A 17,627-nucleotide genomic window follows, 5' to 3' on the forward strand; every position below is an offset into this window, starting at 1 on the left:
TGTAACAACCTCTGGATGTTGGATTTTATGTGTAAGTCTGTAGATTTTGATGAGTTTTTTGGTCTTGATTTTGGCAGCCTGTGGTAGATAAAATCGCTTTATCCTGATAACTGTTTCTCTTTTTATTAGCTAACTACACTTCTCCAGCCAAAGTGACATTTTATGTCCTTGCTGTAGATCCAGGTCAGGTGGATCAGTGAGTCAGTGTCTCTGTATCTTGGCTTACAGTTTGATGCCATCTATTTACAGTACAGGAGTTGGCTGATGATGGTTCCACTCCTGAATCTGTACCCATACCCACTCTTATTAGTCTGGCTGAGAAGATTCAGGCCTAGACAGAATATCAGTGGGGACAGTGCATCTCCTTTCTATTAGGTTACTACACTTTGCGGTCACCTGGGCAGTCTTATGTGTGGCATGCATATACTGTGTGTGTATGTATATTTAAAATATAAAATTTGATTGCAGTAAACAAGGTTTCCAGAGAAACAGGACATTTCAAAAAGATCTTGAAATTGCTTAAATTATAACTGTCTACCCAAATGTACTTGATTTTTTGTAGCCTGCACAAATATTCCTATAATGATTAGAAGCAGGACAAGTAATGGTTTGTAACTTCATGAAATCTGGTGAAATTTTCTTTTATAGTACTTTAATTTTGTAATATGGAAATATATGCCTAACAACCACTGTTTGTCCATGGAATAATTCCAGATGTTGGATGTGTATGACATGCTCAGCTTTGATAATCCTGATGGGGGAGTATGGAAGCAAGGCTTTGATATCTCATATGAGGAGAATGAATGGGACCAGGAGCCTTTACAGGTGGTTGTCGTGCCACATTCCCATAATGACCCTGGTAAGATTTATGATTTTATGTGTTGTAGACACATAGTTTAAACTGTCCAACTATCCAAATTTCATGGAAGTTTTGATGATGTTAGTCAAGACTGTGTTCACCTCTCACTGTTATACTTCAGTGAGTTGAAGCCACTTCTGTCAACTAACCTCACTTGATTTTCCCAGTTTTTGTTCCAATTTGGTTGTAGCCCAAGGATAGTATTATCAGTATGTGTGGGCAAAAGTTAATATGTAATATCCCTGTTGCCACATTTGAGTACTAACTCTTTATTTTTGTATGTCAGCACATTTCAGAATAGAGGGAAAGGTTGCGTCACCCGTCTGGTTACCTGTCTTAATTATTCCAACAAATATTCAATTTGGGGGTATTATTCATGTATTATGGTATTTGATTTTTTTATAGTATGAGAGATTAGTCTGCCTCATCACTTTCAGTCTATACTGAGTTTTTTTATGCAGAAAGTTAGCAAGCTAGTAAAAACCCAGTATATTATATTACACCAGCATGGAGGTGTTGCTGAATTCATATTCTGCAGAATTAGCAATCTCTGATACATTTTTTTGGGGTTGAGTAGTGCTGATGTATAAGTGTATTAATTCTCTTAAAATATGTATACATATTTGCAAATCTACATCACATTTATCATATATTTATATGTCTACATCTGTCACATCTACATAATTTAATCATTGACCAGGAACCTGGTAGGTACAAAAGTTGTTACTGGCACTGTCATATTTTGTCAAAATATTAGCACTTTTCATTAGCCCCAGAAATTTCCCTTCTTATGTTAAAGGATCTTTTAATCCAGTTTCATTAATGTGCAAGGATGTAGTGCTTCAACTTCAGATAGATCAGACTTGCACAGCTGGGACATAAGCAGTACACATACATAAACACATCTCTAAAGGCAGGCTAGGTCACTGCCCTTTGTTCCTTATTTGAATTGCTGACGTTTATAGTAACCTGATCTACGGTGTCACCACAGGTATTGGAAGTTGCCATTCAGTTTACCTCTGATCAGTTTTGCAGTTTTTCTTATAATAGTAAAGATTAGGATTTGGAAAGGATTTGATTTTAAACAGCAGCCTCCTACCTAACTCCTTACCAGTACACATTTGAAGATAGGATTACAAACAAATAACTACAGAGTAAGCATAATTTATTTTACAGTAATATTTTTCAGTGCAATTCTACCATTGCAGTGATAGGATTTTCATAATAAAGAAATTTAATGTAAAAATGTGTTAAATCTTCTGAAGTGTAATTTTAACCAATATTACTGATATTGAGATATGTTGAGTGAAAAATGTATCTATAAATCTGTACATTCTAATGCTTTTGGGGCCCCATATATTCTTACAGAAGTATACATACATACATACACGTGCACAGTACATCTGGAACTGAAACTATTTGTGTGGTGTGCGTGGGTTTTTTTGTTTGTCGTTTTTGTTGTGCTCTGTTTCTACTGTTTTGTTTTCAAATTAAATAATTATATAACATATAACTTATCAGTAATGATTAATAAAGCTATTAATGAAACCATAATCATGATTTACCAGTGGCCTAGGTTTCATTTAAACTTTTTTTGGGGGGAGTGGGGGGCAGGGGGACACCACCCAATCTTAACACACCACCCAATCTTAACACATTATACACATTTTATGATTAGTGTGAGCAGGAATTATTGGAGAGGCCATCCCCCACAACTTCGCCAGTGTGATTTACTGTTTTGATTAGGCTGGCTGAAGACATTTGATGACTACTACAGAGACCAGACACAGCATATCCTAAATAACATGGTTGTGAAGTTACATGAAGATGAGCGGCGGAAAATGATTTGGTCTGAGATTTCCTACTTTTCCAAATGGTGGAACAACATTGACATCCAGAAGAAGGACGCTGTTAAAAAGTAAGGCTTCTTAGGACTTTTATTTAAATGTGCACTTTTTCAAAATGTATTCACTTGTATGTGTATGTATATTTCCTGTGCCACCCAGTGTGTGGTCATACATAGACCTTTTCCCTCATTTTTCCTCAGAGATTGCTTCTTCCACACAGGCAATTAACCCAATAACAATATTTTTTTTTGATAAAAATATTTTTTAACTAGGAAGTGAAGAGCATTGGGAAGTTTCAGTCCACAAAAGCTTTTCTTTAATAAAGAGATGCTGTAATAAGAGCCTGTTTAGGATCTTACGTGGGTGAAGTGTTTCACAGCATCTGTCACAAAACTATAAAATTAAACAATTCAGTATTGACTGCTGATGTTTCTGTTGGGGTATTAATATTGTAATTGATGAAGAAAGCTGTACTCATTACCTATCTCTTTTCGGGAAGACTGATAGAAAGAGGCCAACTGGAGATGGCCACAGGAGGCTGGGTTATGCCTGATGAAGCCAACACACATTATTTTGCACTGATAGATCAGCTCCTGGAGGGCCACCAGTGGTTGGAGAGAAATTTGGGTATGTAAAATTGTTTTCTCTTGTTTACTTTGAAAACAAACATTCAACCACAAAATTTGTATAAAGAGTCAGGCTGAATTCCATTTTAGAGGCTTTGAATGCTCATTGTTTTGAATATCTATTCTTAGAAACGGAATCAGGCTTTACTGGCCAAGTACATTTGCACAAACAAGGAATTCACAGTTTCACAGTAACTCCCAGTACATAATAATCAAATTCAAAGTCAAATTTATTTATATAGCACTTTTTACAACATGTTGTCACAAAGCAGCTTTACAAATGTCCAAGTCCAAGCCCCCAGTGAGCAAGCCAAGTGAGACAGTGGCAAGGAAAGACTCCCTAGAAACCTTGAGAGGAATCAATGCGGGTGAGGGGGGCCTCCTCTGACCAACAACGGTCACCACAATATTAACAATATAGACAATAAGGAGCAAAATAAATAGTGAAAGAGAAAAATAAATAAATAATTAAAAAAAGAAAACAATAAGCAATTATAGTCTAGTCTGGTTTTCTAGAAGTCCAAGCCTGGTCCCCATGGTGTGTGCATGTCCAAAACCCATCCCACAAGAGAACATCAGGTGTAGGTGTACCTCTGCAGAAAGATAGAATAGATTATTAGGCATGTCTATGTATGAGGGTGTGTAAATTAGGAAACTATAATGTGCAAAGATGGTCTCCGGCAGATCTAGCTATGGCAGCACAACTAAAAGAATAGAGCCAGAAGTAACCACAGGCATGAGGGCACCCTGGAACATCAGCACTCTGCTGCTCTCAGTCAACAAACTTGAGAGACGAAAGAGAGTTTAAGTGACAGCATCATAACAACCCAGTTTACCATAACTCTCAATGTCCACAGAACCCTAGATCTACACCTTTACCTAAGATGGGAAATAGGTAGTAAATTGTATGACTATAAACATTGGTTTTCAGTCTAGCCTTGAATATTGATTCTGTGTCTGTGTCTCGAACAATTACAGGAAGCTTATTCCATAGTTTCGGAGCTTTATAGGTAAATGCTCTGCCCCCTGCGGTAGATTTTCTTATTCTTGTTACTAGTAAAGAGCCTGCACCTTTTGATCTAAGCAGACGTGGGTCGTAATGCACTAGGAGTTCTGTAAGGTACTGTGGGGCAAGACCATTCAGTCCTTTGTAGGTCATTAGAAGTATTTATAATCAATCTAAAATTTTACTGACAGTCAATGTAAAATAGCTTAATAATGGTGTTCTGATGGAACATTTACATTTACAGCATTTAGCAGACGCTCTTATCTAGAGTGACTTACAAAAGTGGTTTGTCATTTACTCATAGAATATATCCAAGTACAGTACAATAGGTTAGAATTAAATATACCAATGAACTAGAATAGGCAGCAAACAGGCAGCAAAACTATTTACAAGTATTTACAGCCACCAAGGTCTTCTCACACGGGGCTCACACAAACAAATAGCAAATGGGATACACAGTGAGACTGGGAGGACACAAACCCAAGACTAACAAACATACCCAGGCTTACCACAGGGTTAACAAAGGAAATTAACATCATATATGCTACTAAGCTAACAGGGTGATGAGGGTAACGAAGACAAGTTCAAAAAAGCTAAGCAAAATGAGAACAAGTGCAAAGCAAGTCGGAGCTAAAAAAGCTGAGCGATAAGAAGCTGTCTTCAGTCTTCCAGCCAGATCCATATATAGGCCATCTTCATTGGCAGGGAGGAGCCAGTAATGAGAGAGAAGCATAATCCAAATCCCGATCCAGAGAACAGTCAACAGGAATGGAGCACAGCAGCCTTAGCAGCCAGGGGTGTAACACTGACCACAGGTTTAGCAAATGTAAGGTTCTGCCTGTAGGTTGGAAGAAGATGAATTATCAGAAAATCCCAGGAATGCATGAGGAACAGAGCAATTTGCATTCTTTAAAGCTGTGTAGCAGTGGTCCAGTGTATTACTCTTCCTCATCATGGATTGTTATGGTTGTATTTGCTAGTGGCATAGTGCTTAAGGGGTGCATTTGGATTAAAGTGAACCTTGAGTGGGGTGAGGCAGGGACGCCAGACCTCACTGTTGAGTCTCCTGGAGGTTTCATGGGCTTCAACAAAACACCAATGAAGGGAGGTGCCTACCTGATGACCCCTGAGAAGAGCTTCTGATGTTGTGGTTGCTAGAGTAAGCAGATCCCTATGTGAAGCTATAATGGTGTTCTGATGGAACATTTACATTTACGGCATTTAGCAGACTCTCTTATCCAGAGTGACTTACAAAAGTGCTTTGTCATTTACTCATAGAATGTATCCAAGTACTGTACAGTAGGTTAAAATTAAACATACCAATGAACTAGAATACTGTAGAATACAAGGATGAATGCTGATACCTAGAAGTGCAAAATACATAAGGTCTATCTTAAACAATGATAAGTACTATAAACAATAAGTGCTAGAGTTTGTTAGTTGTCAGTTGTCCTTTAAATATTCTGCAGATAGATGGATCTTCAGTCTGCGTTTGAAAACTGCAAGGGACTCTGCTGTCCAGACAGCAAGTGGGAGTTCATTCCACCATCTTGGAGCCAGGACAGAAAATAGTCTCGATGCTTGTCATCCATGAGACCTAAAGCAAGGTATTTGAGGTTCTTGAGGTTCGAAGTACTCGAGGTACGGATCGGGCTTTAACCATTGACCTCATGTATGAAGGGGCTGGTCCATTTTTGGCTTTGTAGGCAAGCATCAAGGTTTTAAATCTGATGCGTGCAGCTACAGGGAGCAAATGAAGGGAGCGCAGCAGTGGAGTAACATGTATGAACTTTGGAAGATTGAAGACCAGTCGTGCTGCTGCATTCTGGACAAGTTGTAGAGGTTTGATGGCTCTTAGAGGAAGAGCAGCAAGTAGCAACTTGCAGTAGTCTAGCTTTGAGATCACAAGAGACTGCACAAACACCTGGGTAGCTTCCTGCGAAAGAAAGGGACGAATCCTTCGTATGTTACAAAGGAGAAATCTGGAAGACTGGGTTAGATTAGAAACATGAGTTGAGAACGACAACTGGTTGTCCAAAGTTACGCCCAGGCTACGGGCAGCTTCGGATGGTGATACCAGGGAGTTCTCAAAGGAAACATTGAGGTCATGGTAAAGGTTAGGAGTACCTGGGATGAATAGAAGCTCAGTTTTACTGGAGTTGAACTTCAAGTGGTGGACTGTCATCCATGACGCAATGTCAGTCAAGCATGCTGAGATATGTCTGGAGACCTGCGTGTCAGAGGGTGGAAAAGAAAGAAATAATTGAGGGTCATCGGCATAGCATTGGTAGGAGAAACCATGAGAAAATATTACATCACCAAGAGAACGAGTATACAAAGAGAAGGGGGCCCAATACTGAGCCTTCTGGAACACTAGTGGAGAGTCTACGCGGTTCCATGTCACCTGATAGGACCGTCCATCCAGATAGGACTGAAACCATCTCCAAGCAGAGCCAGTCACACCAAGCCTGGAAAGAACAGAGAGAAGAATGTTGTGGTTCACTGTGTCAAAAGGCTGCTGAAAGGTCTAGAAGAATCAAAACAGATGACTGTTTGGCAGCTTTAGCGGCATGAAGTTTCTCAGTCACTGCTATGAGGGCCGTTTCTGTAGAATGTGCCGGTTTGTAGCCAGACTGATTGGGATCATGCAGCTGGTTCTGGGTGAGAAAAAGAGACAATTCATTATAAACTGCTCATTCAAGGGCTTTTGAGAGGAAAGAGAGAAGTGATCCCAGTCTGTAGTTGGTAACGCTGGAGCTGTCAAGTGTGGCCTTCCTGAGGATTGGTATCACCCTGGCGGTTTTGAATGCAGTAGGCATGTATCCAGAAGATAAGGAGTTCTTGATGATGACAGAGATGAAAGGAAGCAGATCTCTTGCGATTGTCTGGAACAGAGCAGAAGGAATTGGATCCAGCGGACATGTAGTCGGATTGCTGGAAGTCAGCAGTTGAAGAATTTCATCTGTGAAGAGAGGAGAAAAAGAAGTCAGAGAGTTGGATGTTGGGGAATGCATGTTGGTTGGAGGTGTGGGAACAGAGGAAAAGGACTGGCGTATTGCTGCAAACTTCTCCTCAAAGAAGGTTATAAAATCCTCCGGAGTAAGAGATGAGGAAGGAGGGGGAGGGGAAGGATTAAGGAGAGAAGAAAAAATAGTGAAGCGCTTGCGTGGATCAGATGATGATGATTCAAATTTCTCTCTGTAGTAGAATGACTTTGCAGATGTTACTTCCAGTGAGAACTTGGAAAGGAGAGACTTGTATGAGCGAAGGTCTGAATCTATGCGAGATTTCCTCCACCACCTCTCTGTATTGCTTAGTTCTCTCCTGTGGCAAAGAAGTGTTTCTGTTAGCCAGGGGGCAGGTGGGGAGGACTTAGCGGGTCTAGAGGAGAGAGGGCACAGAAGATTCATTGCTGAGGAGAGTGTAGAAATAAAAGTATTTGTAACTGTATCCAAAGAGAGAAAGAGGATAGAGAGTGAGGGTGAGGAAGGGTGGACAAAATAGTAGAAGTAAGGGAAGAGGGAGTTATGGAGTGCAGATTGCGACAGAGGAAGGCGGAACATGTTGGAGAGGACTGGATGGAAAGAGAAGGAAGGGAGAGAGAGAAGGATAGAAAGTGATGGTCCGAGAGTTGGAAGGGGGTGACTGCGATGTCCGATGTTGTGGTGGTACGGGTGAAGATCAGGTGCAGACCATTGCCCGCTTTGTGAGTCGGAGGAGAGTGGTTGAGGGTGAGGTCAAATGCTGTCAACAGTGGAAGGATGCAGGAGGACTGCAGTTTGTCTGATGGAAGGTTGAAGTCACCAAGGAGAATGAATGGATTTCCTTCAATGGGGAATTGACTCAGAAGGATATCGAGCTCATCAATGAAGCGATCTAGGGCACCTGGAGGGCGGTAGATGACAATGATAAGAAGTTTGGTGGGTAAAGACACTGTAATGGTATGAAATTCAAAAGAGAAGATGGAAAGTGTAGAGAAGGAAAGTGGAGTGAAACGCCACTCTCGAGACATTAGTAAACCTGTGCCACCACCCCTGCGAAGACGCCTCGGAGAATGGGTAAATGAAAAGGCAGAGGACAGGGCAGCTGGAGTCGCCGAGTTCTCAGGGGTGATCCATGTTTCTGTTAGAGCCAGGAAGTGTAGGAAGTGGAGGGATCCTAATGCTGAGATGAAGTCAGCCTTCTGGACAGCAGATTCGCAGTTCCAGAGCCCTCCTGCCACCACAATATGTGATGGTGTGAAGCGAGGTTGCTGAGATTGTGACGTCTATGATTGTGTCGAGGAGATCTGTGGGATATGTGGACAGGAATTGTGAAGCACATTTCAGATGCTTGGTTTGTGGATGTATGAGATAAAGGATTGAGATAATATGAGAAGATACTTAGCTGAGTTTGTGAAGTCCTGTAGGTGAGATGTAGATGAACTGATTGAGAACACCGCCAAACCTTCTCCAGATGTTGAATACCGCTACAGACACGTGTCTGTGAGTCGTCCTAATTTAACTTAGTTCAATAAGTGCTGTGCCCACCCCTCAATTCACAACTAAGGTTAGGGCGAAACTACACCTGTAGTGAGTAATTACTGCTACCAAGCAACTAACAACTAGGTTTAGACAACAAGCCTTGAATTTCACAGAATCTAAGACAAAAGTAAGTGAACTCAGAGCCTACCTTAAGCAACCAGATGATAATCCAACAAGACAAACCAAAGCACGGGATATTAGGATATAACATCTTAATCCTGTGTATATGTACAATTACTTATTTAGGTTGCCTCGTGACTGCTATGTATAGGGCAGCTGACAACAGGGGCAAGACCTTGTGGCAGCTTGGAGAGACAGCTGACAAGAGGGAACATACTCCAGGGGCAGCAGCATCCATGGTTTGTTCAAACATGTGGATGCAACCCATCAAAAGCTTCAGTGAGACAGACAGATGCAATACTCTTTAAGTATGCGAGAGCATGGGTGGAACATGACTCATAGGAGGATCACATGGCTACAGATGACAAGAAGGAGCTAAAAACAGAGGCAACTGGGATGATGGGAGAAAGAAATAGATTGCTGCTGTGTGTGGATGGAAGAAGATAATGTTCGATTTAAGTACAACAGCAAGTTTACACCACAGTTTGCAGGATATCAATACCTGTTACTACTGAGGAGAACTCCAGCACAGGCATACACAGAGTTGAATTAGATGGAGAGCAGGAGAGGAAGCAAGTGGCAAAAGTATATGGAATTGGGCAAATAATAAAGGTGGAATGGCCAGGTGCAGCAGATAAAGCAGGCTGGAGTATAAATGATGATGTGAAATGATGCTATTGGTCAGTTTGAAGGGATCCGTGGAGAATCTATTGAATTGTTTAGGTAACGTTTTTTATGAATATGGAATGGCAAGATTTGTTAGGGGACAGGAAAAGGAAAAGAGACAAGGTATAGTGAAGTCAAGAGGACAAGTAGAAATAGATATGTTGGTTCAGGAATTAAGGAATCTTAGGAAGCAATGGAGGCTTGTAGCAGAGGAGGAAAGAGAGGGTATTAATACATTACAGAAAGAGTTGAAGGATAGGTTGGTGATGCTAAGGAGAGCAGAGGCCTTGAGGAAAAGTAGGAAGCACAAGGAGCTTGCTAGGACAACCTTCTTTAGGAATCCTTTCAATTATTCGAAGACCTTATATAGTAAGGAGAAATCAGGGAGTTTAAAAGTTGGCAAAAAGTAATTTTTTTGAGGAATATTTTGAGGGTGTTTATACAGGTTTATATAGGATAAGACAAAGGAGCTGGAGATGGCACTAGCCAGTGGTTGGAATAAATGAGCAAATGGATGACAGCCCACCAAAGTGGAGTGTGGTGTGACAGGCAGAGGCAGGTTCAGGCACCAGGGCTTAATGGAGTGATGTATTGGGTGTATACAATTGCACCTGAGGTTTTGAAATGTTTGTGGGAGATGACTGTCATAATCTGGAAGATAGGGATTGTTCCAGAAGAGTGGAGAAGAGTAGGGTGTATTCTTATTCCAGAAGGAAAAAGATTGAGTGTGTATAGAACAGTTTTGGCCTATAACTCGTCTTAATCTGGAGGGTAAGATCTTTTTTAGTGTGATGATGTGGAGACTGGCAGCATACTTGAAGGAGAATAAACTAGTTGATACATCAGTACAAAAGGCAGGTATTTCTGGATTTAGCATTTTACCTACTAAGCATTTCTGGTCAACTGAAGTATTGAAATAAAATGTTCAAAAGTATTTTTTTTCTTTTGATGTCCACATTCAAATTTTTGTCTCATGTAATTTTAGTTAACAATTTTGTCCATGCAGGCTAAGCACTGATTTATACTGGATCGCATTTTTAAACTGGATCGCATATACTGGATCGCAAATCCAACTGTGATGGTCCCTTTGCCTGCTTCCTCCTCATGGTCTTTAGCATTGTTTTTGTTTTCCTTTCTGTAAGTGTGGACATGTCGACATGTGCCTTGTGCTTTTACTCGCTTCCCCATGAGTAGTTGCCACTCTTACTCATCAATTTCCTATTATGCAGACAAACCTCAACTGTGTTTCATTTCATTCATTAATCATCATTTGTATATATGCTTCTGTTCCTGTCTTTTGTTATTGTTTATCTGTTTAGATGATGTTTGATTGCTATGTGTTTGTATTCACCAAGCTGTGCTTTTGTGTTCTTTAAAACCGTTTAAAGCCTACCCGACTATCGTGTTTGCTTCCTGCCTGCTCCCATCACACCAACCATGCATAAGATATAGTCAGTTCAGAAGATAAACTACGATATCAGTAGCAACAGTAACCCCAAGTTTATTATGTTTTTAACAAAAGAGTTGGAAGGAATATGAAGATATGAGAGGCTCCAGTTAGATGCTGTTTGAACTGGCCATGTGTTGCATGCAATGTGATTGTAATTGTGAGCGGTAAGGAGGAGGATGCATATGCAGAGAAGAGCAAGATTGGGGCAAATCCAGAGTCATAGTCATCAGAGTAGTCCAGGGTCATAGAGCCAACAAAGAGGATGGATGGAACCATGACAAAAGATTTCATAGGTATCGTATATATGTGATCATTCTTTTTTTGTGTGTTCATTGTTGATCAGTGGTTGAAATTTGTTGTTCTATATCTTGTATCTTGTGTAAGGACTTTAATGGTGGCTTTCTGGTTTGATCAGATCATGTGACTGACCTTACTAATAGGGCTTTATATAAGCTTATAGAGTGCTGTGTTTAAGAATTTGCCCTGTTGAAGGTCTAATACTTGCCATAATGAATAAAACTGAACATTAATTTAGTAGTGGTTTCTTATTATTTTGGAAAAATACTGACCAGTGCTGACTTTTTATTTGCTTACTTGCTTTCTAGTAGTTTTTCAAAACATTGAATTTACTTTTCAGAAAGTTTTCTATTTGCATTTGTTGGATGATGGAACATGCATGTATATAATGCTAAAATTATAATAGTTTCTTAAGTATGTTAGTTCATATTAAAACATTTCTATAAGATCTACATATCCAAATAAAAGATGTGTGTTATAGGAGGATATATGGGAAAAACGTTATATTAAACTCTAAGGGTTGACACCAGGTCAAGGCCCTCTCCGGCCACCAGGGGGAGGCCTCAAGTCAGGCACACTACCAATCAGGTTTGATGCCCAACAGCTGTGCTACGTCTATATAAGCCCAGTGACCCAGTCACTCAGTGTTGGGTCTTTGCCAAAGTGTTGAGCCAAGCTCCTAGCCAGTAACTCTGGGTATTGAGGTCTGTGAGTGCTTGTGCTACACCTCTCTTCTGCTCTTCGATGGTGCCTGTGTTTTTACACTCCCCCTCTCTTCTTCAGTTTTCCCTCTCAAGTCTCTCTCTCTCTCTCTCTCTCTCTCTCTCTCTCTCTCTCTCTGCTTCCCTTAGTCACTAAAGCACCTCCCTGTTTTCTGGTTTTGTTTGGGAAGTTTTAGAGTTTTGTTTTCCCCAGTGCATCGCAGCTACCATTCATCCAGTGGCATCCTTTGTTTTCCCTTTTTTCATTGCTTGGCATGGTGTTTATTTTTTTTCCACCCGTTTTTTGTCCTCCATTCCTTTGAATTGTGATATGCGCACGACTTGTTTAACAGCTGCCACAGTCTAGGCAGCAACAAACAAAGTAACAAAGCGGCTGGGTTTCGACTCCCCCCCCCCGTTGTTTTTTTTGTTTTGTTTTTTACTTCTCTAGTTTTACCTTTTCTAAGATTTAACTGTTTTGCACATGGGCCCACCATCCTTAAAGCGTGGTAGCTCACCAAGTGGTGTGTTGGTGTCATCCCTTATCTTACCTCGGTTTGAGCCCCATTACGGAAAGACCTGGTCTGGGGCTGGTCATAATCTCGATGATCTGGACCTGTCGCGATTCCCCCAGGAATAGTGGGACCTGAGGGAAGCAAATAGAAAGCTCAACTATTGCCTCCCCACTGGCCATATGACATAGCCATAAACCTCCTCCTGAGCACCAGTCCACTTAGAGGCCACTTATTCTCCCTTTTGTGGCCTGAACGTCAGGCAATGGATGAATATATACAGGAAGCCTTAGCCCTACTTCCGGCCATCTACTTCCCTGGCTGGTGCGGGATTTTTCTTTGTTGGGAAGAAAGAAGGTGGGCTACGCCCCTGTATAGACTACCAGGGCCTTAACAGAATAACTGTTAAGGACCACAATCCATTGCCTCTCATGACCTCAGCATTTGAGGCGCTGCAGCAGGCCTCCATTTTTACTAAACTAGACCTGCACAGTGCCTACAACTTGGTGAGAATCCAAGAGGGAGATGAGTGGAAGACAGCGTTGATCACCCCCTCTGGGCACTACGAATATCTCATCATGCCATTTGGGTTGATGAACGCACGTGCCGTCTTCCAGTGGTACATCAACGAGGTCCTAAGGGAAGCCCTTTACAAGTATGTATTCGTCTACTTGGACAACATTTTAATATACACCCAAACAGTAGACAAACATGTTACCCATGTTAGGTGAGTCCTCCAGCTTCTACTTGAGACCCACCTCTTCGTCAACCTGGAGAAATCTGTATTCCATGTACAAAATATCTCCTTTTTGGGATTTATCATCTCCCACAATTTATTCATGGACCCGCCAAGGTACGGGCTGTAGAGAACAGGCCTAGACTCACCTCGGTGCGTCTGGTCCAATGCTTCCTGAGCTTCACAAATTTTTAACGCAGGTTCGTTAAGAACTTTAGCACAGTTGCAGCCCCACTGACAATGTTGATCAGGAAGGCGTCTGGTCAGTGCTGCTGGTCCACCGAAGCCCAGCAGGCATTTGAAGAACTAAAGCGCCATCTGATCAAGGCTCCTATTCTTCAGCTCTCTGATGTGGAGCTTCCATTTATCGTTGCTGTGGATGCATCTGAGGTGGGTGTTGGTGCAGTTCTGTCCCAACAATCAGGAGAGGACAAAAAACGGCATCCCTGTGCCTACTTCTCTTGATGTCTGTCTCCTGCAGAAAGGAACTATGACATTGGCGACCACGAATTACTGGCGGTCAAGCTTGCGCTCAAGGAGTGGAGGCACTGGCTGGAGGGTGCAAAAAACCCTTTCCTGGTCTGTACAGACCACAAGAACTTGGCTTACATATAACAGGCCAAGTGACTTAATCCGTGCCAGGCCAGATGGGGACTGTTCTTTGCCTGGTTTGACTTTACTTTATCATACCGGCCGGGCACTAAGAACACTAAGCCAGATGCCCTCTCCTGCCAGTGGGAATCCTTGCCTTCTTTTGCTCCGCCCTTGACCATTATCCCCAGGGCCCGCATTGTAGCTCTAATCCAGTGGGGGGTTGAGAAGGCAGTATGTCAGGCCCTCCTTGCTGAACCAGATCCAGGTGGAGGCCCTCCGGGGTGTTTGTATGTACCTAAGGCGGTTAGAGCTCAAGTCCTCAAGTGGGGACATGTATCCCCCTTTTCGGTGCACCCAGGAGTCACATAGGCGCTTGAGTTTCTCCATCGGCAGTTTGGTTGCCCTGCATGGAACTCGACATCCGAGTGTTCATGATCTCCTGTCACACCTTCGCTCAGTGCAAGGACCCCAGGACAAGGCCTGCTGGTCTGTTGCACCCACTGGCTGTTCCTTAACGCCCTTGGTCTCACCTGTTGCTTGATTTTATCACAGGGCTGCATCACAGTGATTTTGGTGGTTGTCGACAGGTTCTCCAAGGCCGGCCGCTTCTTTGCACTGCCAAAACTTCCATCTGTGAAGGAGACAGCTAAATTATTGCTTACACAGGTTGTCTGTCTTCATGGGCTACCTAGCAACATCATGTCAGACTGTGGGCCTCAATTCACTAGCCGGTTCTGGGGGGCCTTTTGTCAGTTGTTGGGGGCAGAAGCCAGCTTGTCCTCCAGCTTCAATCCCCAATCCAACGGCCAGACCGAGAGGATTAACAAGGACTTGGAGCGCACCCTCCACTGTCTGTTCTCTTCCTTTCCATCCTCTTGGTCTGAGTACCTATTATGCACGGAGTTTGCCCGCAACACCCTGTGGTACTCCTCCTTAGGCATGTCACCATTCGAGTGCCAATATGGGTATGCTCTGTCCATGTTCCCCGACCAAGAGGCCATCGTGGGTGTCCAGTCCACTGAGCAGACAGTTAGGCCCTGCTGCTTAACCTGTCAAAGGGCATGCAGGGCTCTTTTATCTGCTGCTGCTGCTCAAAAGCATTATGCCGACAAGAGACAGTGGGTTTGGCATTCGGCCAAGGACCTGCCTTTGCGTGGGTTATCATCGCAAATTCAGGCCATTCAAGGTTCTTTGCCACATAAACCCTGTTTCTTATCGCCTTGCCCTTCCCCCGACGTTGTGAATCAACCACACTTTCCACATGTCTCGCCTTAAGCCCGTACTGTGTTCAGTGGGCCCCTCCATAGTGGGACGGTGAACCGGCGTACACAGTCCAGTGTCCGGCGGGTCTGTGGTGGAGACCAGTATTTGGTGGACTGGGAGGGATACGGGCCCAAGGAGCGGTCCTGGGTCACCTCCTGTCACATCCTGGACTATGAACTCATTCGGGCTTTTCAGCGGGATCGTGCGACTGGCCTTGGGACATCGGGGGGGGGGTCCTGTAAAGGTTGGCGCCAGGGGGAGGCCTCGAGTCAGGCAACTACCAATCAGGTTTGATGCCCAACAGCTGTGCTAGGTCTGTATAAGCCCAGTGACCCAGTGTTGGGTCTTTGCCAAAGTGTTGAGCCAAGCTCCTAGCCAGTAACTCTGGGTCTTGAGGTCTGTGAGCCCTTGTGCTACACCTCTCTTCTGCTCTTCGAGGGTGCCTGTGCTTTTACACTCTGCCTCTCTTCTCCAGTTTTCCCTCCCAAGTCTGTCACTCTCTCGGCTTCCCTTAGTCACTAAAGCACCTCCCTGTTTTCTGGTTTTGATTGGGAAGTTTTAGAGTTTTGTTTTCCCCAGTGCATCAGGGCTGCCATTCTTCCCGTGGCGTTCTTTGTTGTCCCTTTTTTCCACACTCAGTGTGGTATTTATTTTTTTTCCACCTGTTTTTCATCCTCCATTCCTTTGAAGCGCGATATACGTGCAGGTAGTTTAATGGCCACCACAGTCTAGCAGGAGCTCGTTCACCTCACGGCAAAGCGGCAGGGGCTCGACTCCCCACCTTTGGTTTTTTACATCTCTTGCTTTACCTGTTCTAAGATCTAACTGTTTTGCAAATGGGCCTACTATCATTAAAGCGTGGTAGCTCACCCAGTGGCATGTCGGTCTCATCACCTGGGTTCGAGCCCCATTACATAAACAGCATATGAAATCATTATTTTATGTCATCTTTACAAACCTTTTGCACAGGTTCAAACATAATTTTGAACTTTTACTTGTACACCAACACCAAAAATATAACCAGGCTAGAACTGCTGAACAATATTCAACAAAAAAATTAATTATTGATTTTTTTTTCAACAATTAAAACAACTAAAATCAAATTTTAAATTATTGAAATAAATGCCTGTAAGGTCCCTTTCAGACCAATCCATGTGATTGTATCTTTTCAAAGTCAGTATATATTAAAATAATAACAATTATAAAAAGATTGAGATTAGTTGCAAAAAATGTTTAATAATAAATAAAATTTAAAAATTCATGGTAAAGTTCCTGTACATAGGTATTACTTACAACATGCAAAGATAATTTGTGGTTCTCTATCTAAAATTTGTTTTTCCTCTTCTGTCTACAAACAGGAGTGAAGCCTAAGACAGCCTGGGCTGTGGATCCATTTGGCCATTCTCCTACTCAGGCTTACCTGTTTAAACAAGCTGGCCTGTCCAACATGCTTATCCAGAGAGTGCACTACTCTATCAAAAAGCACTTTGCCACTCAGAAGACTTTGGAGTTCTTTTGGAGACAGAATTGGGGTGAGCCCTGATATGTGGTGCTTAAACTTTGGCATATAATTTTGAAATATGGTCAAAACTGTTCACTTTTATTAAAGCTCATAAAGCTATTAAATGTATTAAATGTTTTTTAAAAGTCGCTAAAATGAATCTTTGACTATAAATCCAAGATCTGTGGATTTTTTGCTTTTTTATTTGGAGAGTGTTTCATTGGATAATTTTTGATTCCAGCACTGTGGGACTGTTCTGAAAGTTTATTTTCAAAAGTAATCATTGGATAACCTCAGGATTTTTGATTCCAGCACCGGGGGACTGTTCTGAAAGTTTATTTTCAAAAGTAATCAAATCTTCTGAATTGAATTGAATTTGAAACTCTCATGAAGAGCTAATTCTAATCCCAAAGCCAACCTTGCTGTTTATAGCCCTCAAATAACTACATTCCCTGCCATTCATAATTAAATACATTTTAGTGAATGTGCTGATTAGGTTTTTTTTTTTAATTCAGTAACATACAAATGCCTGAACAAAGATCCATACAGCAAGAGGATAATCCTTTTGGCAAAACTAGTCAATATTCACGTGGTACACTCAAATTGCATAGGCTTAGTCATAACAACTTTCATCACAAAGTGCAACTACTTTGTGAATACAAGTGAAGTTATGAAACTTTCTTTTTACTACACGACTGCACGATTGCAAAGAGGGTATTTACTCTTTTGACTACTTCTTTTGTGCATCTCTGCAGTCTGCAGATAATGAATATTTTGAATATCTTGACATGCAGAAACTGCTACATTTGATCTTGTTAAATTCCTTTGACTTCACGCAACATGTAATTGGCCCCACACAAACATTGCTATATTTTAGACTTAGTTATACCACTTAGTGTAGAGACCAGATATACTTGATATAGGAC

At 42.0% G+C, this 17,627-nt stretch overlaps 1 protein-coding gene across 2 annotated transcripts in view; it reads left to right on the forward strand.

The window, feature by feature from the left end:
* man2a1 (mannosidase, alpha, class 2A, member 1) overlaps positions 1-17,627 on the forward strand; it is a 37,661-nt gene that overhangs the window by 2,056 nt on the left and 17,978 nt on the right. For both annotated transcript variants that reach the window (XM_035526725.1, XM_035526726.1), the window contains exons 3-6: positions 715-859; positions 2,606-2,777; positions 3,206-3,333; positions 16,559-16,732. In XM_035526725.1, coding sequence (XP_035382618.1) covers positions 715-859; positions 2,606-2,777; positions 3,206-3,333; positions 16,559-16,732 — 619 coding nt within the window. The remainder of the gene's footprint in view (positions 1-714; positions 860-2,605; positions 2,778-3,205; positions 3,334-16,558; positions 16,733-17,627) is intronic.

This window comes from Electrophorus electricus, chromosome 6, assembly GCF_013358815.1.
Source record: "Electrophorus electricus isolate fEleEle1 chromosome 6, fEleEle1.pri, whole genome shotgun sequence".
In the NCBI taxonomy this organism is placed as follows: domain Eukaryota; kingdom Metazoa; phylum Chordata; class Actinopteri; order Gymnotiformes; family Gymnotidae; genus Electrophorus; species Electrophorus electricus.